The sequence below is a fragment of the Carassius auratus genome, unplaced genomic scaffold (genome assembly GCF_003368295.1).
Source record: "Carassius auratus strain Wakin unplaced genomic scaffold, ASM336829v1 scaf_tig00017721, whole genome shotgun sequence".
Lineage (NCBI taxonomy): Eukaryota > Metazoa > Chordata > Actinopteri > Cypriniformes > Cyprinidae > Carassius > Carassius auratus.
In genome coordinates, this window is record NW_020524808.1 from 199,751 (window position 1) to 225,748 (window position 25,998).

Consider the following 25,998-nt stretch of genomic DNA (forward strand, 5'->3'; position numbering starts at 1 on the left):
ATTAAGTCCTTGCACACCATGAGACGAGATCAAAATTAATATTTACACTCTTCCTAATAAATCTGTCTATCTTCCTCTCTCTCTCTCTCTCTCTCTCTCTCTATCTATCTGCAGGTGGGATGCTTTCTCTAGGGTAATCTACTGGCAAGTGAGATGTTTGCTTGAATCACGCTTCACTGACAATCCCCACTTACCGCAGATTCATGGGAAGTGTGCCATTATTGTTATTAATTTGTGTTTATTATTCACATTATCATTATTTTAGTGATTGGCATTCAGCTCAGGGGTCTTGTTTGTTGATCGGCTTACTCTTTGCCAGAGTTAGACCTAAAAGCCTAACAGAATGATTTATGTCGGATAAATTGACACAGAGGGGAAACTGTGAATCGGAACTGGACGGGTTAGTGTTTGCAGGCTCAGATAAAACTATGATAAAAGTGTATAATAATTATTATTAAAAATAGATTGGTGGCAGGGGTTTACACGTTGATAAGGAAGGAATATTTTTGCATTAACCAGCCATGGCTGCAATGACCTACAGGACGTTTGTTAGTTGCCTGTTTTTTATTTATTTTTTTGGCTAGGCCCTCCCACCATGAAATCTTATTGGTTTAATGATAAGTTTTTGTACGTTCAGTCCATTTTATTCTGACCTTTTTGCTCTAATGAAATATAATGAAGGGTGAAAGATGCACATTAGATGCTTTGGTGAATGAGTGACGTGTAGCCAAGTATGGTGTCTCATTCTCAAATTATTATCTAATATAATAGATGCTTTATCTGTGTCTTTTATCATTCTGCCCAAGAGCAGAGGTTCCCAAACCTATTTAGGGGGTACTTCAAGTAAATATTTCAATCATTTATCAACAGATATGTATTTTAACTTTTAAAGTGGATTCAAAGCTCTTTTTAGTCGTGATACTGTCTCAGTCCACATTACATTCATATTTGGGTTTTTAGGAACCCAACCAAATATAATAGTGATTATAATAATAATAATAGTTTTACTCTAATTTTAAAAATTGACAGATATTAATATATATTTGTATATATTAAAGTAAATTGCAATTGTAGAGTAAAAAAAAATATATATATATATTATCAAATAATGCAATACTTTATACTTCAAGATATAATACTAATATTTATGCCTTAAATTCTTGACTCTCAAATGTTCAAACCTTCAAGCATTTTTTTCAAATGTTTAAATAAATTTCAGAGATGGAGATGCACTCTGAGACACTGACAAGACTGGATCGTGAGTGGTTTGCATTGCAACACAGTTCAAGATCCTTTGTTTGGGAATCTCAGCTCCATAGAGTTTGTGGAAATGTACAATAGCTAATCTGTAACTTACATGAGTTAATCTGTCTCAAACAAGCTAAATCAATAGTTTAGTCTGCAAGCTTAATCACTATTCTTCATCAACAGAACAGAAAATGCCTAAATTGTAAAGATTCACAATTACAACAATGATCAATAACAATTTGTTCTTTTAACTGACATGGCCCCAACACATTACATCAGAAAAGAAAGTATGTTTCTCTCTGGGAATTACGACTTTAAATTAGCATTCTCATTCGCTCAACTCTTAAATATTATCATTATTTACTATGTTAAAGATGCATTATTTTGTATGTGTCATGATGTTCTGTATAGGTCATGCATTTTTTCCCTTTGTTTTCAGTGGTCTCTCTGGCGGCTAGAAAAAATGGTAAACTGCCAGACTAGGTGTTCTCAATTAGTCTCCCATAAATAGCTCACGTTACAGCATGATGGCACCAGCTTCCATTCTTAGAGGCAATACTTCTTCACTGTACATTTCCCATTGTTGTGACCTCCTCTCAATTGTATTTTCTTCACTTTAACCTTTGATCTTTTACCTCTGCACTCTACATTAATCCTCTAGCCTGCGATTTATCTGTCATATTAGATGCAGTGCAACAAGCCCAGACAAGGACTCTTAAAATTTCTGAATGCTTACAAAAGACTGCTCCAAATTCCACTAAGTTTGAAAAATCCTCTCTTTGAAATACGGATAATACACAGATCCCAGTTTAATAGTCATGTCCTGTTTATCATATCCACTCTCTTTTTTATCATTATGGATCTCAGAGGAGCCAGAAACAGATTGGTGCTGAATATGGGAAAGGATTTGGCTTCATTTTCTAGATTCTTTTAGATGAGTTTTTCCCTTGTGAGACAGTAGAGTACTCAACATATCCCTGAATACAAGATACGGTTCAAAGAAGCGTTCACACCTCCAGTCGTGTGCAGATTGATGACTCATGACACCCTTATTTCATCCAAAAAGGCTAGTAAACAAACCATTCCAGTCAGGCGCAATATGGAAATGTGTTATCGATGTCTAAGAGACCAGGAAGTTATGACTGCACACGCTTTGTGGCTCCGTTCCGGGTAATATACTCCCAGCACATTCAGTCATTATAAACGGACCATGGTCAGGGCCAAATTGACATTAAATGAGGGCTTTGAATTAGCCCTTCTCGTCAGCATTGATTTATGCTCAGTGGTAAATTGCATCTCCTGAGGAGACGGGCATTTAAACAACAGCTTTTCAAGAGCGTAATTGATCTGGTTGTAAGAGATCCTGAAAGGGTTGGAGGCCCTCAGTCAGGAAAACATTCATTTCTGTGCAGAGAAAGAAGAGCATTCGTTTCAAAGGCTGATGCATTTTGTCTATTTCAAAGGCCGAGATAACATGTTTTAACAGTCATTACTTACTTAATGAACCACAGCTAATTTACATATCACAATCTTATGAGTGTATTTTGTAATATTCATTTTGATTCCTTCGTTATGTGACACAGGAGAGCCAAAAATGCTGCACGCTGCACTGCAAACCCAATTGGTTTGATGGCCTACATGATGGCCTACATTTGCATCAGTTAATTATTTAATTGTGTGTGGCTTCCTTTCTTAATTGGAATATAGGCTTTGTAATTGGGATCCTAGTGTCGTTTGAGTTTATGAGGGCTTGTTTCATTAACTAATGAACAGTATTTCATGAGAGCCTTGTGGTGTGTAACACAGTGTTGCTGGTCTGTCCGCCCCAGTGATGTGCCTGCTAGCATGCCCTCTGAGCCCTGCAATTCACCCACTGTAAATGAGATTCTAATACATGCAGTATGGTTCAGCAAGCATGGAGCTGCCTTTCTGCACTGGGGCTCATGTTCGGTGTACCTGTGACAATAGTGTTTTTTGTGTGTGTTCTAATAAGGATCATTGCAGTGTCTGCTGATTGCTGTCCTCTCTAAGGCTAGATGAAGTCTAGAGACAGCCACAATGTGCCTTCATTATTTTAGGGAAGCGTTGTAGTCATCACAAACAGCTCTTAATTAAAGTTTTTTTGTTAACTTAGTCATTACTGTATGTAGTCTCCTAAGTTGATAAACGGTGTTGCAAGAGTGATTTAAAGATTACTTTGTGGTGTGGAAGAAATTGTGATTTTAGGTATCGCTAACACGCAGAGCAAACCCCCTCTAATTTGTATATGTTCTCTTGAACTCTGACACTAGGAAAAATTAGCATGCTGCAGCTTACTAGGGATGGGGAAAAAGCTAAAAGAAAAACAAAAATTGAGACTATTACATAAAAATAAACTCAGTATTACAAAGCAGAATTTTACAGTTGAACAAAAGGCTGCAAATGCACAAGCAAACTGTGTTAGCCATGAACTTTAAGCTTTGTTGTGGATGCACTCTTCCTGTACATGCTAAAACACAGGTGCATATAGATTCCACAACATTATTTTACAGCAATGTTCTCATCATAATTTATATATCTTATATGACAAATTTGCCCTGCTCATGTTGCACTAGAATGTATTGGCCTTTTTTGAAGTGATTCCAATTATATTTCAAGCAATTCAAAACCAACATGGAAAGTGAAAGTGAAGTGACATTCAGCCAAGTATGGTGACCCATACTCAGAATTTGTGCTCTGCATTTAACCCATCCGAAATGCACACACACAGAGCAGTGAACACACACACACTGTGAGCACACACCCGGAGCAGTGGGCAGCCATTTATGCTGCGGCGCCCGGGGAGCAGTTGGGGGTTCAATGCCTTGCTCAAGGGCACCTAAGTCATGGTATTGAAGGTGGAGAGAGAACTGTACATGTTCTCCCCCCACCTACAATTCCTTCCGGCCCGAGACTAGAACTCACAACCTTTCGATTGGGAGTCCGACTCTCTAACCATTAGGCCATGACTTCCCCCTAAAATTATTTCATATTACAGTATTGTTGAATGCTGAACTGTTGTGAATTTAAAATGTTTACTTTATCAAAAGATTAACTGTGAAATTTCGCAACCCTAAATGCTCAGCTTTGCACGTTTGCAATGTTTCTTCAAATATACCTAATGCAAATTTTGCCTAAATTAATGTTTTTTTTTTATAACGAATGGTTTCCTGAAGACAATTAAGTGTGGATAATTTTTTTTTTTTTTAATAAAAAATATCATGAATAATATTAGTACTCTGAGGGTCTCTGAGGGTCTCTGAGGGTTACGGATGTTTGTGTGCTAGTGTATATGCATATAATAGAGGAATAGAGGGTAAGAAAGCAAGAAAGGGAGACAGAGAAACAAGACAGCAAGTGGCATTTGTTTGTTCTTAATGCACAGTGCAGCCCATTCTGAAATCTGGGCCAAAAAACATCAATCCCAAAAGCTGGGCCTGGCGATTAGATTCGGAAAGAAACAGAATGCATTGGATTTACTTGCTGCATTCATCATTCACACACTCAATAGCTGGAAATATTTTGCCTGCCAAAGAAATAGAAAATAAATCATGGTAAAAACAAATTATAAATAAAGTCCTGTAATCATCAGAAAGGTAGATAAGGAGTTAACAGGCCTCATTTTAAGCGAATTAGTTTTGCATTTAACCTAAAAGAGGGAAAAAAGACTGTACATTGCTTGTGCCACTTAGACCACACACAGAGACAAGTTATTCATTTAGTTCTCACTAGGGGTCCCTATTGCTCCTCTATTTGATCAGAGACTCACACTTACTAATGCTGAGGTTCCCACTAAATAGGCCTTTTCTTATACTTAAAATATACCTGAAGTACTTCATTTTTACGTACCAAGGTCATAGGTTTGATTCCCAGGGTATGCATATACTGAGAAAATGCATAGTGTAGAATAAGAAAACAGCTCAAACGGACCTAAGTAGGTTTTCTGGTCTTTACTCTGGGTTGTTGCCTAGTTTTGAGGGCTTTTGAGAATTTAAGCTGGTTAGGCGAACCAAAACCAGCTAAGGCCAGCAATCCAGTTTTGGTTGCTTTTATGTTTTTTGTTTCAATAGATAAAATGTACATTTATTTAAGCCTGTTAGCATGTGAATATGAACCAAAGTCATATTTGAACAGCCATAAATAATCAACTTAAACATCTAAATTACAAACTGTCCGGTCTTGGAAGGCTTATGTTGTGCATAAAAGCTTATATATTTATTACCCTTCCTTTAATAAACATTAGAACACAGTGCGTAAAAACCGCATTTTGTAAAATGAAAATGTTATTGTAAATCTATCTGCCACCTCGGTTGCAGTGATGAGAGGTTATTCTTGCTTGTGATTGGCTGTCTTTTTAGTGCACCTGTTCCGCCGGAAAAACCCATTGGCTAGCTAAGATGTCATTCATTTTCGCCTCTTCTTCACGCGCTTCCCGCTCTTAGCGCCGGAGTGCCCGCTTGACTGTTGGCTTTTCTGTCTCAGGAGAACTACGCGAAGAAGTTCATTAAGGGAAAGCGAAGAGAAAAATCAGGCATGTTAACGCAAAAGATGCGTCTCAGAAGCGATGGGAACATTTCAGAGAGCTTCAGCGGCGACCGCTGGTGGGTTTGCGCTCCCGTGCGCCAAGAGACGGATTCATAGGACGCGCGTCTACCCTCGAGCTCACGCGGAGAACATCACCAACTTCTGCTGCGCGTGACTTCATTACGCCACCGGTCCGGACCTCTATACTTGTGTTTTAAACTTTATGTATTGAAGGAATAAGAACACCAGAAGAACAATGACAGTGACTTTCCCTCGCGTATAATAGCACTACTACTTTAGTGAATGGTTTGATTCTCGTTTCCAACGGAATTTTGCTGATAGTTGAAGGACACGGATTTTTGGGGACGCAACAACGCTAATCTGCAGTCGAACCAGTAACAATATCACATGACTTTCCACAGGATTATGTTATTTATTCAACAACTTCTCACACTAGACTATTCGTAATGGCGTTTTTAAATATTATACTACTACCCAGAAAGCCAAAGATGATCGCAGTACGGATGGCGTTACTGCACGCGCTCCTCATCGCGTCTCTCCACGGAGGTAAAGAAACATTTACGCACATCCAAAACTTGTTGTAAGATGCAAATCGTGAAGACTAAATATAACCAGCATGATGAAAATTACAAGCATTCTTCATGTATTTAAACAACTGTTTGTCATTAAACCCTGTGACAGTGCGCCATTCACGTCTGTAGAGAGAATACAAAAAAGTTGGTGCAGACTGCTCCCTAATCATCTTTACACATTTTAACATCTTAATTTACACAAAATATTTATATATGAATACACACTTATGTGGTAAGTTATTCGTGCGTTTGGTCCTGTACATGCATGAGACTGTGGCGCGCAGCGACAGCAGCGGTGTGGTTTTGTTGTGCCAAGTGTATAAATAATAGAGATGTTTGTTTCTCACCTTGTTGTTTTGCAGTCTTATCATACTAAGCATTATACATGCACTTAGTTAGCTGGTAAGACAAAGATGTAGAAATAGGATGATTGACGCGTCTTAAACGAAATATTGCGCGGAAATAACGGTTTTATGACCGTGACACGAGCACATTTTTTTTCCCATTTAGAAAGGGTGCGTAATGTGCAATGTTTTAGCTGTTTGTTTTTACTTTAGAGTATTTTGTGCAAATTCAAAAACATACATCTTACTTTGTAAATGAAAATAAGCTTAATTTCTTCTCACAGTAGTATTTTCTGTTTATGTCATTAATTAATAAAAGCTTGTTAGATTAACTGATGATGAAAGTAACATATATGCATTTAATTTTTTAGCCTGTTTTTGGAGACAGTACTGTTGAGTGAGTATTGTATACATACAATATATATTTGCTTTGCTAAAGGTGAGCAACCCTATTTTCACTGTCCACAGAAGCAAGAGACAGTGATGAAATGAGCAGGCTTGTGTCCCAGCAGCGTGCTGTTTTTATTCATCCTCTCCAGCTGAGGACCCACAGTGGCCTTCACATCTATTTTTACTTGTACTATCCCAGCAAGACTGAAACTGGACATGTCATACAAACAATTAGGCTGTGGGAGTGAACAGGCAGAAAGTGTGGGGGATTGCAAAATTAGAAAGTATGTGTTGAAGATCTTCCAACATGAGGGATTTCAAGTTTGGCCAAGTGTGTGAGGGCTTGGGTGGTATCAGAGATGTTTACTCTGGAGACAGCACTTGCTGATCAAGCATTGAAACTGTCATCAGTATCATTACAATCCCCCGACCCCACTGCCTCCTTCCCAGCAAATGTGGCCTCATACTGCTGTGTGTAATGGACTGCATGGAAAAAGTACATCACTTTTATGTTCAGACAGCATGTGGTTTGAATGCATGGAATTGTGTCCGGTGAACTTTGCAATATCCACAGGAAAATTTGCAGATTTGTGTTTGCAGAGCAGCTGTGCAGTGCTTGCAGGTTAGTGTCTATCAGTATGATTGCGAAAGTGCCAGTTGTTTGATCATTTTTTTCCTTTTAAACTACAGAATTGTTGACATATAGTAGGATGGACTGTTCAAATTGCACAGCATATGAGGAATGAAAGCAAGAAGCAGAAACAGCTTATAATGTGCATGTGTCTGGGTGATGTGCCAGTGTTTAATGACTGAGGAGACAGATCTGTGAGTGAGTTACACCAAATTTGCAATTTGTCTACAATTGAAGGCCTGATAACACACCTGTTCTCAGTGACGCCATTGATAAATCTATGGGATGAAAGGTTTTTGTTGCTTCGGGGAGTTTTACGAGTTTAATTGACAAAAGCAGATGGATGTTTACAGAAGGACCGTCTTCCAAGTAGGGCTTAGAGCTAATTTTCCAAGCTTTGTGAAAACTGACTGTGAAACATCTCTCGTCTTCAGCTTCCCCACCCTTCTGTATCTGAGGGCAGATAGCTGTGTGTTTTTCAGGGCTCAGAAGCAGGTCTGAACAGTTGTAACAAAACCAGAGGTGTTATTAAAGCTGTCAGACTATTAGGCTGTCAAACACAGTTGCCCTGACACACACACACACACTTTGTACATGCGCAGACACACACTGGCCGTGTGCGAGCCAGGCTGAGCAAGGAGCCCATATGTTTGAAGGTTGGCTGACACCAGGGAGATGATTTGCTCTAGGGAGATGGGAAGCCCAAATCTCTTTCGCTAGCTCTCTCTCTCTCTCTCTCTCTACTCGTTCATACAAACACATACAACAATGCAGGCACTCGAGCATACTTATGCGCACAGACACACACCCCCTTGGTGGGTTTTCTTGCTGACAAACTGTCTAGCAAAGCAAGAAACAGTGAATTTTTTGCTTTGTTTCTTAAATTCATCAGATTAAATTCAAGTATCACAGCTAGAACTGCGAGTGTGTGCTTTTAATAATCCATAGCCAAAGAGGGGTAATCAAGAAGATATTTCCCCACAGATTGGCATCCAGAGAGACGGAAGGGATAAGTGGACGGGAGGGGGGTCAGATGAGTGAAAGTAATGACTGTGATCATTATCTCCTATGTTTTTAATTGAGATAATGACCCAGAGGAAGACAATAAAACTCCCAAAGGAAAGGTTTCTTTCTCTCTTTCTCTCCCCTTCTTTTTTTATTCCCCCCTCTGTTTTTTCCTTTCAATTTCCTAGAAGTTACTGCATTAAATTTCATCATTTTGATAGCCCCACTTCCAAGATGGCTCTATAACCCCTAACAAAGAAGCGTTGCTATTTGGGAGTCTAAAGGTAAATGTTTTCTTAGAAATCCTCTGTTGTGTTCTTATACGAAATACTTAAATGAGATTATGTCAATTCTAAACCTCAGAGGTGGAGAGAAAGAAGTTTGCTAAGACCGAATTTATTTTCCATTACAACTGCAAAAAGACCAGTTAGCGAGTTCCCATTTTGCAAACGTAATAAAATTGAAAACTTTCATCTCAGCAAATTGATTTCAGTTGGATTCAGAAATGAAGAATGAAGAGGAGGGGAAAAATCATTAGATCATTGGAGCATGACTGTACCGTGGGACTTTTAGAATTTGCGTATAGCGGTGAGAACACACACAGGCTTCCGCTTTACTTATTAATTAATTCACCCATTCTGTGACTTTGAGAAGGAGATTTTTGCATTAGGGAAGGGCATGTGGGTAAATATAAAGCCAGACTGAAGAAAAAAAAGCAGACTGTGATACAAATTGGCAGCAAAAGCAAGACTTGATGTATTGGTAAAAAAAGGAATGAATAAATAGATTTATGACTCAAGAATATATGTGTATCTCTATTTTATTCAGTGGTTTTCCTGAGAAGTTGTTTCTTCGCCTCCATTTAGCTGTGTGTTTGCAGGCTGCTGGAAGGTATTTCTCTGTCATTAACGACTCTCGGCCAGCAGTTCATTTAGCACATACATGCTCTCAGAACACTTGAGAAATAACTGGCATTATTATCAGCTAGACTACATATATTCTCACGCTCTCTTTTGGATGTATTGTAGCCATATGGTATTGGCTCAGGAAATTAGAGTTGCACTTTTGTGTTACTAGTTGGCTATCATTCTCCTTTTCTTTCTCACTACGGCAATTTTCTGTATCGATTAGGCTTGGTACTTTCTCCTGTGATGATGTGAGAAAGAGAGAGTGAAGGTGGAGAAAAAGAGGATACTGTAAGTGTTAGAGGTGGCTCTTGTTTGTGTAGATGTAATAATTAATGATCATTAAGAGGATGATGAGAGGCTTAGGGGTGATGCTACTTGTTAGGATAATTAGAGTCAAATAGGCCTCATTATGCAAATTGATAGGAAGTGTGATTCTGTCAGTGTTTACCTGAACTCCGTCATACTGATGATCTCAGATAGAGATGAAGAAAAGATCGGGGGGTGGGGTGGGGTGGAGGAAATAGAAACAAAATAAGCAATGATTTATTTAAGAAATGTGAAAGAGAAAAACGAGTAATGAGATGACAGAAACGAGGGAGGATGGATGAAATCTGTAATCTGTAATCAAATAGAAACTCGGAGGGCAATAAAGAAAATACTCCATTTTCAGGGAAATTAAATGTTTCTCAAATTATTTTACCGTAGAGAAACTGGTGGATATCCCTCTCAGGCCAACTCCATCGCAGTAAAAAAACAACTCTCTTTATAATAGGATGGGTGAAAATATTAAAACAAAATACAATGCCATTCAAGCAGCAGTGTCAAAACTAACACAGTGAAGTCATTGTGCTGTGGTGAAGACCACTCAGAGAAAGACTGTGAAATGTGTGTGATTTTGTTTGTATGGAATTTTATATATTTATGAGACTTATGTGTCTGTATAGGCATTGACCTCAACTGTGGCTCTACTAAGGTTAGTGTGTGATGGATCGAGGCTCACGTTAACTGCAAGCCTCAGTGGGTGAATACTTCTCAACATGTCGCCTATCCTGCTGAGTTTTGGCACCATGATATACACACACACAGTTATAGGGATAGTTCACTTAAAAATAAAAATTCTGTCATTAATGACTCACCCTTGTGTCGTTCTAAACCCATAAGACCTCGGTTCATTTTCAGAACACAAATTAAGATATTTTTGATTAATTCTGAGAGCTCTCTGACCCTCCATAGACAGCACTGTAATTACCACAATCAAGGTCCTGAAACGTAGCAATGAGATAAAATAATCCATGTGACATCAGGGCTTTAAAGTGAAAAAAAAGTGAAGTGAAGTGACATTCAGCCAAGTACGGTGACCCATACTCAGAATTTGTGCTCTGCATTTAACCCATCCGAAGTGCACACACACAGAGCAGTGAACACACACACACACTGTGAGCACACACCCGGAGCAGTGGGCAGCCATTTATGCTGCGGCGCCCGGGGAGCAGTTGGGGGTTCAATGCCTTGCTCAAGGGCACCTAAGTCGTGGTATTGAAGGTGGAGAGAGAGCTGTTCATGCACTCCCCCCACCTACAATTCCTTCCGGCCCGAGACTAGAACTCACAACCCTTCGATTGGGAGTCCAACCCTCTAACCATTAGGCCACGCCTTCCCTAACTGTAATATTAATACTAATATTAATTTAACTGTAATATTAAGAAGCTATGAAAATACTTTTAGAAAAAATAATGACTTTATTCCACAATTAGTCTCCTCCACGTCACCCTATTGCAATTTTAGAAAGTATCCACTCAAACAGTATATACTATTCTGTGCAGGCCCCATACAGATATGTTGTTTTCTGGGTGTTGCAGCTGACAAAGAATAGCATATGCTGTTTGCCTTCACTGGATACTCTACAAAATGACTCTAGGGTGAGGAGACGAGTTGTTGAATAAAGTTTTCTTTGCATACAAAAAGTAATCATCGTAAAGCTTTGTAAAATTACGATTGAATCGCTGATGATTGAACTATGGATTATTTTACCGATCTCCTTGCTATGTTTCTGGACCTTTAATATGATAATTACATTGCTGGTCAGAGAAGAATTAATAAAAACAAATCTTAATTTGTGTTTCAAAAAATGAGTCACAACTAACGCTTTAAGACCTAAATGACTTTGCTCAGAGTTGGGTGGAGCGCACACAGTGCTGTGTGTGTATGCGTACAGCTCATCTTGGCACTAGATCACTCCATCACTTTGCCTGGCATAAGTTCTGTCAGATGGTCTGTCTGCTTGGTGTGACCTTACTGCTCTCTGTACGCCTGCGATGCAATAATACATAAATAATGCTTCTATTCACAACATAAAGTTTCCATGGTGAACAAATTGAAGTAGAAAGAAACAAATTAACCTTCCGCATGGTGCAAGAGTATGTTTTGAATGTTTTACGCCATCTCATTGGCATTTTCCGTTTCTCTCTGTTGTTGGTCAGATGAACAACCCGGTCTATGTTTTGTTTTAATAAATAGTTTTGATTTTAAAAATTATAATTAAAAAATACACACTATATAGAATATAATTCCCAGTAGTTCATATTTTGTTTCCCAATCAAAAATGTTCAGGTCTTCCATTAAGGAATATTAACAAATTATTTTTTTTTAACACACACAAAAACTCGCATGCACACACACACACACACACACACACACACACACACACACACACACACACACACACACACACACACACACACACACACATTTACTTAGCTATCTATATGGGGACATTTGCATAGACTTATATTGTTTTTATATGCAGATAGTTATATATTTTTTAACCTAAACCTAAACGTACCCCTAACCTTACCCCTCAAAGAAAATGTTCTGCATTTTTACACTTTCAAAAAAAACTTTGTTTATTTTTTTATACCAGTTTTACAAAAGAGGATGTTCCCAAATGGAGGTTTTTGGTGATTGTCAGGTTTTGCTTATTTTGGATACAAATTTTCCCCAAAACATAGTTAAGTAGGCACACACACAAGTTTCAGCCGTGCCAAAGGATGACACACACACACACACACACACACACATGCTCACAATGATATTGATGCTCATCTGACATTTTGAGGCTCCATGCGTCTTGGGAGGTGGGGTTGGGGGTGTGAGGAGGGACCGGTGACATTTCATGCAGCCATAATGTTATTTATGATGGCAAAGGGGCACTGGAGAGGGTACAGCGGGCGCTGCCTGTGTGTGCCACAACCCATCTGTCTCTTTGCCCCCCTCTTTTCCTTTCACACTCCCTCTATCTCACACTTTCTGTGGGTGAAATGGCAGCAGCATTTTCTCTTCACCTCGAGGCCTCAGAGATATTCCCGCCTGCTTTCCCCTGATAAGACATACCTACAGCACTCAACTTTCCCTCTCTCCTCTGCTCTCTCTTCTCCAGCCTCTGCTTTAGGAGGCAGAAAGGGGTGTAATCTTTAGGGAACTTTATGTAAGTGCAGTAGAAGAGACCTGTGATATTTGCTTTCACTCAGAATTCTGTTGCTGGTACCTCTTTATAGTACCAGCGCTTTGAGTGGGTCTACTAACATGTTAGGAGTGATGGTATGAAGCCAGTTTTTGTTACGTAGCCAAGTAAACTGCAATTGTTTAAAAGTACAAAGTAGCACTTAATACACACCTTGTGAAATGACTAATGGTTGTTTCATTGTTGTTGTATAATTTCATAATTTTTTAGACTTTTGTTTTGCTTGGTGTGAACCAGTTGCATCGGTTAGAGGAATGAACGAATCCTCAAGCGGTAATTCTGCTATGCCCACCTCTCTTCACTATCAAATGCTGCACCATCATCACAATGACCTACGACACTTGGGAAAGAGTCAACTTTATAACAATCTACGCTAACCCTATACGAAGAACACCACAACTGGGAACCCGTCGTAAACGTAAGTATTTTGCACCACCTCCCATCTGAACTAATAACAAGATATCTGCTTCAAGCCTGTGACTTGTTACAGTCACTATACAAACACACAAAGTCACCAGGGCAAATATCAAGGCTAGGTGCACCCGACTCAGTGGAGCTTTAGCTTTAACACTGTGAATGTGGTTAGCCAGGCGTTGTGCATGCACCAGTAACTGTTCGAGAGAGAACTGCTCACGCTGCAACAGCATCTCCCAGGTTGACATGCCACATGACTGAATACGGCTATTTAACAAAGACAATAGCAAGGGGGTGACGATCCCATTGTGTGGTTCTAGTCGCAAAATCTTGCCCTGTATCTCCTGGATGGCCTTTCCAGCCACCGTATTTTTGTTGGTATTTTTTGCATCGCCAACCTTAATAGCCACCCTGTATTGAGGAAGCACTGTGTCTTTGGCCAGTGCTAAAAAGCCTAGTGCTGGGTCAGTTCTAACTAAAGCAAAAGGGCCATAGAGGGGACGAAGGCCAATACACAAGCGTACAATATTATCCTGAAATATTTCCTTCCACTCATCATCAATTAACAACATTTAAGTACATCAGCTGCAAAGGTAGACCCAACGATCTAAGGTGGATCACAGCTGGACTGCTCCACTGCGAACACGGGACTTCGCCACTGAGGCACATTGGTGACATCCCTTACTGGTAACCTGGATGGCCAAATCCATGTCCAGCGCCTTGCAGTACTGACCTTGGAACAACAATGCATTCAGTAATGTTTGACAGTGGTGTGTCAAGCTGCACAAAGAACAGCCATCACCTGATAAGGTAACTGTATTTAAATACAGTTTCACATCTTTGACATTGTTAACTCTCTTGGAAGGGCATGTACCCTGCCGAAGATATACATGTACCCTACGGAGGTCTGGACACTCAGCCTCAATAGATACCCACATGGCTCTTTTAGCAAATGACACACTATGTTTTTTTTATTTTTATTATTATAATTATTTTTTTATTATGGATATATTTTTATTAATCTTCTACACCCATGCACCACTTTTATTATTATTTATGTCTTTATCTTTAATATATGGTTTTATTTAAAAAAGGAGCTTTACACACAACCTTATCAGGGCTAATGATAATGACCTGTATTGTTATAAATGTATGTAGTCTTGATTTGGGTGTGTACAGTGGTTTTACATTTAAAAGGGTTGTAAATCTAGTTCAAGTAAATTTTAGCACACCATAGTCAACTTTTATCAGGTAATTTCACAGCAACAAAAATGTGGCTAGTAAAAATGCTGTGTGGCTAGTAACTTTGGAAAACCACTAGCCACACTGGTTAGTGAGCAAAAAAGTTAATGTCAAGCCCTGTATATATATATATATATATATATATATATATATATATATGTGTGTGTGTGTGTGTGTGTGTGTGTGTGTGTGTGTGTATACATACATATTATATATATATATATATATATATATATATATACATATATATATACATAATCATATATATATATATATGATTATTTTAGCAATTTTTGTGTAATATTTTGTTGTAATAAATTGCCTTTATTACAGTAATTGCGTTATGTTATTTATATCAACATTTTCATCCATCTGCCATCCTTCTCGTTCTAGCTATATAAACAAGGGCTTTGACAATTGGCCCCTATTAAAAGTGAGCTATTATTGTTGTGCTGATGTTTTGTTTTTGTCCATTTGCATCTCTGTAATGTCACCATACGCTGACGGACTCCTCTCCTCAGTCCACGCGCCGTTAAACTGCTCAAAGTTATTTCTGCTCTCTGTATCTCTCTTTATTTCTCCCAGCTGGCTGTTTAAATGCTGTTTACTTGTTTGCCATTCCTGAGAGAGTTAATTAAGGATAGCACAAAGAGAGAAATATTGTGAAAGCTGGGAAGGAGAGTTGGTTTTATTACCACTGAGTTCCAATTGCAGTCAAATGCTCTGTCTCTCCTCTTCTGCCTACTTTCTTTTTTTCCACCTGCCCTCCTTTGTCATCCCTCCTTTTACCTCACTACCTGTCTTTTTGCTGTCATACAGCTCTTCCGTATGCACTCTCTCTAAATTTTGCTCACTGTCTTCTCTGTGTCTCTGATCTTTCCCTGTCTGTTAAACCTGTTCTCTCTTGTTAAGGCAGAAAGTATGTCCAGAACTGTGCGGTAGAGTGAAGTTTAGCCCAGGGCTTAACCTGTAAGTATCCCTACAAGCAGACGGCAAGATTGAAGATCAGTCTGTATGGGTCTCTCTCAAGAGGGAGTGAAAGAGAATGAGGGAAATTGAGAAAGAGAGAAAATCATTGTTCGGGACTCGTTCATGTCTCTATAGATCAGAGACAAAATCTTTTAGTTTTGAGCTGCCGCTCTCCTCTCTGAAGCCTGTACATGATGAGGAGAATCATCCTATCTGGTTTGAAAAGGGTTGTATGAAAGGGAGGTTTTGTGTTTGTGTTTACTGAAGGATACAGAGAGCGCTTGTACTACTTTCAACATTCAGTGTGTAATTGTCTAAAATAGCCTTTGCATCCCCAAACTCCTAACAATATAATCATAGCAGAACAATGCACTGAACATTAAGAGAGTGAGAGAGGTAACTTAAGACAAATCAGAGGACTTTCATCACTATTGATCCATCCAGTATCCAGTGTAGATTCCCTTTGTATCTGAAACCTGCTGAAGAGTGTGTTTGTGAGTAATTTGCCTTCATGCTAATCTGAAACTGGAGAGAGTGCTAATGTGCTCTGGCAGACTTCTCTGATTACAGAATTAAAGAGAAAGAATGAAAGGATGGAAGGCATCAATTTCTTCCTCAGCCTAGTCACCTTTTTTTTCAACCCAAACCTCATTCAATTGAATTATTCATTGTCTTTTTATCTGTTGAGGTAATTAAAAAATTGGAGCTGTGGTGCTCATGTGAGTGACACAAGTCCAACTTTTGTGATTTATACATTTACTGCACTGTTGCTTGTCATCTCTCTCAGCGACAAAGACCTAAAACAGAACTCACAGTTTTTTTTTTTTTACAGAATTCTAGTGTTGTCTTCCAGTTCTGAAATTGGCGGCATGATGCTAGGGTGTTCTGGGTGTTTGGCAGAGCATTGCTGTACAGTTGCTAGGTGGTTGCTTACTGGCACAAGTCAAAAGAGCCCCCTTTCAAGTCTCTGATATTCTGGTCCCTAGATATAGCTTGGGTCCCTCCTTCAATGCTAGTCAAAAAATATATATATTTCTACGGGTTTTAATCCTCTTCCAGGTGGAAATCATAGGTCTGATTCCTTAGAATAACACACTTCTCAGTGAGCTGCGCTATTTTCAAGGTTTCATTCATATCCACAGCACAAACAGTGCTGTTTATTACTTAGTATAAGGGGTTTTGAGTAACAGTGTTTCCTGCCTTAACAGACACCCTTAATAAACACATGCCTCATGTTTTTGCATTGTTTGCAAGTTTTGAGAGTTTCCTTCTTCATTGAGCCAAACCCAGTTGCTTAAATTGCTAAATATGTAATGTATTCTGGTTCTCTTACCAAAAACAGCATTGTCTCGAACCCGGCAGGACTCAGGGACTTGAGTTTTTCTTATTTTTCTATCATCTGCCTACACACATATCTCACATTGCAGAACTAATACACTGAGGGCACAGACTCTCAAAGCACACTGCAAAGGTTTTGTCTTCAGACATTTGAAGTAAATTTAGAGTAAAGATTTATGAAACAAGCATACATTATAAATCCAGTATATTTGTGTGTCATTTATTTGCTGTAATTTATTTATTTATATTATTATTATTATTTTTTGTTTTTAAAAAACACATTGTTTTGCCATTAGTGCTGATTATTCTCAGTGCTAGTAAAGGCCATGGGTTTCTTTGTGTGTGCACTCATACACGTTGAAGAGACATACATCAACCAAGCTCAGGCACTCAGACACAGCTTAGGGAAGGTCCCTGGGATAAAGTAATGTGTGTTTGTATGGGTATAACTGGGCCAGACTGGCTAAGTGCTTTCTTAGCCATGTGTGAGAGAGAGAATATACCATGAGTCAGAGAGAGAATCAGTCAGGTAAGATTATGTGTCAGTAGTACTCTTTAAAGTTTAGTTTTTATTAAAACGTTCAACAAGCAGACAAAAGCACTTAATTTTTTATGAAGACCAACATGGTTCCTCTGAGAGCTCTTACCAGGCAGGGGAATAAATAGCACAAATATACAGAGAGAGAGAGCCAAATGCTTCCACGGAAAAAGAAAACAGTCAATCCCAAATTCAATCTCTCCTGCTCTCCCAAAGCTAGACGTGCTGTGATGAGGAAAGCATAGAGCTAATGTGCCTGTCTGCCTGTCTATAGAATTCTTTTCATGTTCTTTCCTCTTTTATATTTTTATTCTTGTGTAATGTGGTGCCTCAGATGTTTGGAGCAGCAGTCAAATTAAAAACACATCAGAGAATTGTGGGAAGTGCAGTTTAGACTGGGTGAATAAGCACATTTTGTTTGGAGCTTAACTTGGGAGGGCCCTGATGACTGCTTATATCTTTTTGCATTTTAATATTCACATTCATATTCATTTTGTGCCTTTTGTGTGTGTGTGCCTTTTTATGCGTATACTGTACTACCACAGGAAACAGTACAGAGAAACTATTCTTAATGGAATAGTTGATCTGTAAATGAAAATTCTGTCGTAATTTACTTAAACCCATGCGACTTCCTTGAAACACAAAAGGAGAAGTTTAGCATAATGTCTTGGGTAATTTAGATAAGTGTGTTTTTTTTATTATTTTCACAAATGTAACTATAATTGTTAAAGTTAAAATTAGATTTGTTTGTCAAAGTTTTGTGGTGTGTAGAATTAGTTTTTATTTTAAATGTATTATTTTAGGGCTGCCAAAGTTAACTACTAGCTAGTATAATTTGACAGGTTTGAAGAGTTCACACAAAATACTAATTTTGTTATCATTTCACCCTCATGTTGTTCAAAACCTGTAGGAATTTTGAAAAATGTTGGTAGTGAAACCATTCAGCATTGAAATCCATTAAATGAAAGAAAACAAAAAGTAAAAAACAAAATATTTTATCATGTCAGTAAGTTTGTAACGACATAATGGAGAGCTAATGATGACAGAATTGAGATCATAGAACATGTCAAGTGTTATTTTAAACTAGTGGCATTTTTTATTTGTGTTGCAGATGGGTTGTATATTATTTCTAAAATGTGTAGGAGAGCATTTCTAACTTTTGTATGAATCCAAAGGCCTTTTCATTTATAAGATTCTACTAAATTAAAAAACTTACTGATTCTATTCAGCTAAAACATACATTTTCTTCTTCAGAAGAAAGTAAGTCATAAGTGTTTGGAGGGATGTGAAGGTGATGACAGATTTGTCATTTTTAAGGAAACTTTTCCTTCACAGCTTAAATCGGGCGATGCTTTACTCAATGGTTTGCTCAGATCAAGATTTGTTGCTATCACCTTGTTCATAAAAGCAGAACAATGTCTGAAGGCAGTCATTTGATGTAAAGTATTTGTTTGGATCTGTGTGGCATTGAAGACTGCAGTCTCTTTGATACAGGAACAATAGTGAAGACAGTCCTCATTTGACATCTGTTTCCAAGTTCAGATGCAGCAAAGCATTTTGTACCACAGTGGACCTTATCAGACCTCAAACCCACAGTGTTCAGTGATCCATCCAAATATCTGCTACTTGGATACACTATATTTTTATCCATCTTCAGGGAGATCAAAGTCTGTCGGCTTATGTATTCTTGTACCTTTTGACCTTTTTCTGTCTGTAGAAACCATCACAGCTGAGAGGTCACAACATTACTCTATCAAGTCTTGTGTGGTTGTATCCTGAACGTCCCATGTGACAACTCACCGCCTGAGGTATTTTTGTGTATCAGGGGTTAAAAGCATTCTCGCAAAAAGTCTGAAGTATCTTTTGCTGTGAAAATCTGCTCAGTCTGTGGAACCCACTTTGGTCTGTTAAACACAGACGCAAATTCTGTGTGCTTTAAATCCCTACTTCCGAGTCCTGATGTATTCTCTCTCATCCCAGGTGAGAGACGCTGTCCTCATTTGAGTCTTGGCTTTTCTGAGAGGAGATCCAAGAGTCCAAGAGTTGAATGCAGACGAACGTTAACCTTGATTGAATTTGACTCTGTAAAAATCCCAGCAGAGACACAGAGAAGGACAGAAAGCAGAGAAAGAGAGTTTAATAGGAGGGGACACCCACACACATGAGAATGACAGGAAGAGAAAGACAAACAGAAAGGGATGGGTAGTCTGTGAACCATGTTCATTTTAATTAATCTCTTCTGTTAATCAGAGCTGTTTTTAGTAGTATAGTGAGTGAACTACATCTGGTCTCTGGGCCCCAAGGGGAAGCAGGCCAGTCTATGTACTTAGCGTATGTGTTTGTGTGTGATAACGTTCTGTTAATATGGTATGCTTGTGTATATGAGAATGTTTGTTTAATTTATACAGTTTTGTAGTATTTTATCCACCTCCCCCAAATAATGAAATTACCAAAAACTATTTTTTTTTACATTGCAAATTTGCCTCTCTAACAATTAAAATGATTTTTTTTTTTAACTACTGTACATGTAAAACATTTATATGATGATAGTGGTGCTGTAGATTTTGTAACAATTCAGGATTGTATTTTCTAATGTTTTTCCAATGAAAATAGTGCTGTGCAGTTAAAAAAAATATATGCTGGTATATGTATTGCATCTAGGTATAAATCCAGTTGTGAAGATCCAGATTCATAACACACTATATAACCAGCAGCCAATGTCTGGAAAAGTTCCAGTGTGATAGATTCATGATGGCTTGTTGATTCCTTGAAAGCTTTATTACTTAGCAAGGGTTTTTTGCTTGAAATGAATACGGAACAAGTCTATCGTGGTGCGGGGGTGTTAATAAGTGGAGAGAAGCTCTATTGCTGCACTCCTTGGCAGAAATTATCCTGATCGGTTTATCCTATGCAAAAGTCTGACCCAACGTACATTTAAATTGCTCCATAAGCACTGTTCACAGAGAGATTTCCTTCAGCAGGCAATTGTTGTATCATGCCCTGTGAGTAACGCTCTCTTTCTCTTGCCATCTCTCTCATGTTGTGCAGAATGTTGTGCAGAATGGACCGTTTGGCAGGCGTACGCGTTTGGCTGGGCCAGAGTGGCTCTCAGATGGTGTTTTTTGGACAAGTCCCTCAATAGCAAAAGGGAGGACGCAAAAAATGGCCATTGTCCATTGGTGTTTTGGACCCACGAGCCCCTCCTGGGTCTCAGTCAGCCTGTGCAATAACTTGCTGCCCGCTTCATGCCACTTGAAGTGCTGGCCAATGAGACATCTTATGAGGTTTGAGTTGGACCCTTTTGCTCTTGCGCTCAGGCTGACACCTACTGAGTCAACATACAGATAATGTTAAAATAGTTGTTGGAAGCCAGATTAGACATGTTCTCTTCCTTATCTTTAGCCTCATTTCATGCTCATCCATTTTATATTTTTTCACTTGTTTTCTCTATTTGGTTCCTTTACCCATTGTTCCTTCTCCAGCACATTTTTCTTTTTTCTTCACCTAAGTTGCCCATATTCTTCATTTTTTTTGTTCTTGCCTTATTTCCCCTTCTGCCGTTCGCCTCTTTGCATGTGTGGGTGTATTCTCAACGCAGCCTACCGAGTGTGTGAGTGCGCTACAAATCTCTCTTCTTGCTGTTCCATCCAGCACAGAACAAAAGAGTCTTTTCATTTTTCAAAAATAAACTCCTTTGGACTGGAGAGGGACGTACACCAAACAGGCTTTTAGTTTGATCTGTCACCCCAGGGATGCTTTGATTTGGGAGGCTTAATCAATGCGTTTGTAAATGTATACATCACAAACATTGAGTTTTGCAAAGTTGCACATTGTGCGGAACTTGGAACATACATACACATGCGCTTGTGACTGGTTGTCTCTTGATCTTGTGTATCTGTCAGTTAAACAAAGCTAACAGTGCTAAGGATTGCTGAGACACTGTCTTGTGTTTTGGTCATGAAAAATAGATTTGAAAATAATGCAGGCAAAGGCAATGGAGAATTACACTGTCCTCCTGATTCCATAACTTAGGGAAGTTGTTAAATGAAAAGGTGAAACTTGTTACACTAATGTAATGTCTGTTGAACCCAATGAATAGGCAGGGGAAATTTAGCCAGCGTTTGTACTGTGTAATGTAAATGTTGCACTAGGAATACTGTAAATATGATTTGTAAGACTTGGTCCAGGATCAGCATCTTTTATTGGTCTAGAACCAACTTTCTTGTCAAAGAAACATAGGCCACATTCACAAAGCAGCAGATTGTTAGTCCTGTATTTGAGTGCTTAGTACAGTTACATTCACACAAGGTTTGATGTTTTTTATGGGTGTGATAACCACATCCTGTAACCGGATTCACACCAGTGAATCTTCAGGACTCACAACCACATTCTTGAAAAACGTGCTGTGTGAATGGAACAGGACTGGGCAACTAGTTGTCTGTCACGTCATACAGTGCGACAGAGAGCCACTCTGCTGCACAAATGCCTGTCTACTGTGTGTTGCATGTTTTTCATGTGTTGTTTCAGTAATTTATTGTGATGGAGAAATTAGCTGTTTGCCATCTAAAATATTCCCACACAGTGCTTCCCGTTACTTTTGTGTTCTGCGCGCAACTCAAATGCTTCGCTCTCCACCCAAACCCAAAAGCTGCGTTTGGTTAATGAATGTTTGACCTTGAGGCTCAATTGGATTCTTGTCGTTACAGAAAGTGATAAGCCTTTCATTTTTATGGACATCGCCATCTTTGATATTAGTTTGTTCACTATTGCTATGGTAAGTGAAAAGGAATACAGGCTTGGCTCCCATTGCACGTTCATACAGACAGTATTCGAGACGCTACTCTTTGTTGTTGTGTGAATGGCACTCTCACCTGTAAGTTAATGCAGTTGTCAATCCCTAAAACATGACAGTGTGAATGTAGCGATACTTTTAACTGTAATGTATTCCTAATGTCAATCCTTTAAAGGTGCATTCAGTAGTTATTTAGCTTATATTAGCATTGCTGTTCTTTGTGGACTTTAGAGGCAAAAACAATAGATTGATGCTGTTGAATCAAGTCCTAAACCAAAATGATTTAATTTGCCTAAAGAAAAGAAAAGAAAAAGAAAACCTCTTTGGTTCATATAAATCTTGTACCAGGACAACACAACACGGATTCTGGATCAGTATTTATGTCCTTCACAAACATAGCATTTTTTGTACCTAAAATATTTTCTGTTTGCAATTGCTCTTTGACTTGTGTGGTTTTTTAGAGCAGACACTAATATGTTTTTTTTACCATATTGTACAAGTTTCTTTTACCATATTGACCTGAATATAAGATGACCCCTCTTTCCAGATGTACCTTTTGGAAAAAAAGCCTTTTTGAAAACCAATTCTTGTTTTTTTGTGCATGACAGCTGAGCATCTGCACATTATTGTGTACTGCTCATCAGTACAATCGTCTGGATTTATAGAGTAGTAACAGTTTGTTAATAACTAGAAAATATGACGATAATGGAATAGTGCAAAGGTATTAATGGTTTTATTTTATTAAAGATACAAAACCTAAAATAAACATTAATTTTAGATGTGCTTATTACTCACAATGCATCCTGTTAAAAATTTCTTCCATTTTGTGTGGTGTAAGGAAGCATGTGTGACACAAATGCTGAGCTCAGCGAGTCTGTATTTGAAAAGAGAGAGTTCTCTGTAAGAGGATGGGGACAGGGAGGGTGAAAGAGAGTGGGGGGCAGGAGTGTGAATAAAACAGTCAACAAGGACAAGACGATGTGTGAAAATAGGAGACAAAAATTGGACAACTAGTTTTTTCTTCCTTGTGCCAGTGCTGTAATTTAATGTAAAAAAACAAACATATTTTTGTGAATTGCAAAAAAGTTAAATAGCTTTATACATTTAAAAATGTGTCTTAAGACACATTCTAGTGCACTCTGTCCAATGTGTCTGGTTTTCAGTTTTCTGGTTCACCTCAGCTGCACTATTTCAGGAAAATTTCGGGGGCAGATCTAACACAAGTAGATATCATAGTAAGGGTAAGTCAGCATGCGTCGAGAGCTGAAATGGGCACTTGCATGTACACTACTTTAACATGCCAGTGATCAAATTGTCAGTGAGGGAGATTTATGAGTGCAATCCTCTCTACTTATAGACTCCAGATCTTATGCATTAGTGCATGAATCTGATGATTAGTGAGTTAGTTCCCTAAGTTGATCCATCTAATGAAACAGTCATTCAGTCTTAATGGCAGATCACTGTCCAAAGAGACTGCTCTATTTCCTCAATGGGCCCTATTTTTAGCATGACTGCCCTTTTATGCCAGTACAAGCTGCTAATGGAACCTCACCTCCATTTAGCCTGAGAAAACCCTTTGGTTGTTCGCTGTGACCTTCTACTGTTGCCCTTTCAACTTTTTTGGTGCGCCTTTAAGAGCTTTTTCACAGCTCTTACAAAGGTGGTGTGAAATATATAAAGGCGGTCGATGAGGAATATAGCTAACTGTGTGCAAAGTACAGTACAAGTTAGTCTCTCAGGAACTAGTGATCATTCTGAGACAAGTTAGTCCCTCAGGAACTAGTGATCATTCTGACACTGTAAAGGTATTTTCCCTAACCAATCACTTTAAATCTATACATGCAACTTTCTGCGGCAAATTCTCTCCAAAGGTAGGTTCTATTAGAGAAGTTAATACATTTTCTTGTGCAGTGTGAACTTATGAATAACACATGCAGATCTCATTCTGATTTATTGGCTTCTGAGGTTGAAAAGAAAAAAAAAGAAGTGTACAAGAGCAGATTACATATATTTTGGTGGTCATAATTTATGTTAGATTTACATCTCTGTGAAACGTCAGTAGCTTTTTATTTTGTAAAATTTCTGCTTTGAGATGTTAAGATGCCCAAACTGTGCAGAGTGTCATCAATCAAAACTTCATCAGTCATAAGGAATATATTGGACAGTGCTCCAGGAAATTCTGCTGTCTTGAATTAATATATATATATATATTTTATTTTTTTTGCATATCAAGAGTTTTTACTACCAAAAATGAACAGCATGCTTTTTTTCTTTCTTTTTTTTAAATGCTTCGCATTTATGACCAATTGGAAGAGACAGAATTCAATGTCCTATTTAATTCTGCCTGGAAGAGCTGAACAGTTCTCCCAACCCTTTATTCTGGGTTAGTTAGTGGTGCAGTAATTGGGTGACAGGAAACCAGCCTGTATGTAATCAGAATTTTTGACTGGCAGGGATTTCAAACCCATTGTGTACATCGTGGTGCATGCAAGCTGAGCATCTGCGCATTATTGTGTACTGCTCATCAGTACAATCGTCTGGATTTATAGAGTAGTAACAGTTTGTTAGTGAGTCACATGCATGCTGCGTGTCTAGGATCTGTTTTTACATAACCACAAGTGTACCTGTTTTTCTTCTTTTTGTGTTAATTATTGGTTTTGAGAAAAGATGACGATAATGGAATAGTGCAAAGGTATTAAAAGTTTTATTTTATTAAAGATACAAAACCTAAAATAAAATTTAGTAAACTGGTCATAAATTATGTTCGATTTACATCTCTGTGGAATGAACAGCATGCTTCTTAACGATGAGTCAGACAAGCAAATGAATGGTCCAATGGAGTACAGGCAGAAAGTTCTTGGTAGTGAGTGACATACACATTGGAGGAAGTACTTGGATGAGAATATATAATCTCAGAAGGTATAATCAAAACATAAAAAAGATAGTAGGGGTTGGCGATATACCGCTAGACATGAAAAAACTGATTGTTGCATGTTTTTAAGCATTGCAGTTTAAAAACAAGTGCTTTTATGCGGTTGAAACACAGTCAGCAGAGAAAAGAACTCATTTCACTCATTTCTCTCCTTTCTGAGAGACTGTCAGAGAGGTGCTCTTTGGACATTCTGACATTGAATCCTTGACATTGAAACCCTGTAAACAGTAATTTTGGTTTTAAAGGGGTCATATGACATTGCTAATAAAGAATATTGTTTTTTGCATTTGGTGTAATGCAGTAGATCTATCAGTAAGCACCTCCCCCTCAAATGCAGATGAGCCAGTTGAGTATCTGTTGCAAGGCGAGTGGAACTTGGATATTTCTAGTTTTCAGTGCCATAGAGAAACATCGGTAGATCTGAAACACTGGAGCAAAATGTCCCTAAGCATTCACCCCCAATCACAATGAAGTCCAAAACATTTTCTGATGAAGCAGAAAGTTAATGTCATCTTGTCTTTCAGCAAGGTATCTGTGGCTAAAACTGTTAACGTTAAAGTTAATGAGTCCATACAGACCTAAATAGCAGACT

At 38.4% G+C, this 25,998-nt stretch overlaps 1 protein-coding gene across 1 annotated transcript in view; it reads left to right on the forward strand.

Annotated features, from left to right (window-relative positions):
- The first annotated feature begins 5,693 nt into the window (after positions 1-5,693).
- LOC113075831 (transmembrane protein 132C-like) overlaps positions 5,694-25,998 on the forward strand; it is a 198,645-nt gene continuing 178,340 nt past the window's right edge. The window contains exon 1 of the mRNA XM_026248491.1: positions 5,694-6,357. Coding sequence (XP_026104276.1) covers positions 6,258-6,357 — 100 coding nt within the window. The 5' untranslated portion in view covers positions 5,694-6,257. The remainder of the gene's footprint in view (positions 6,358-25,998) is intronic.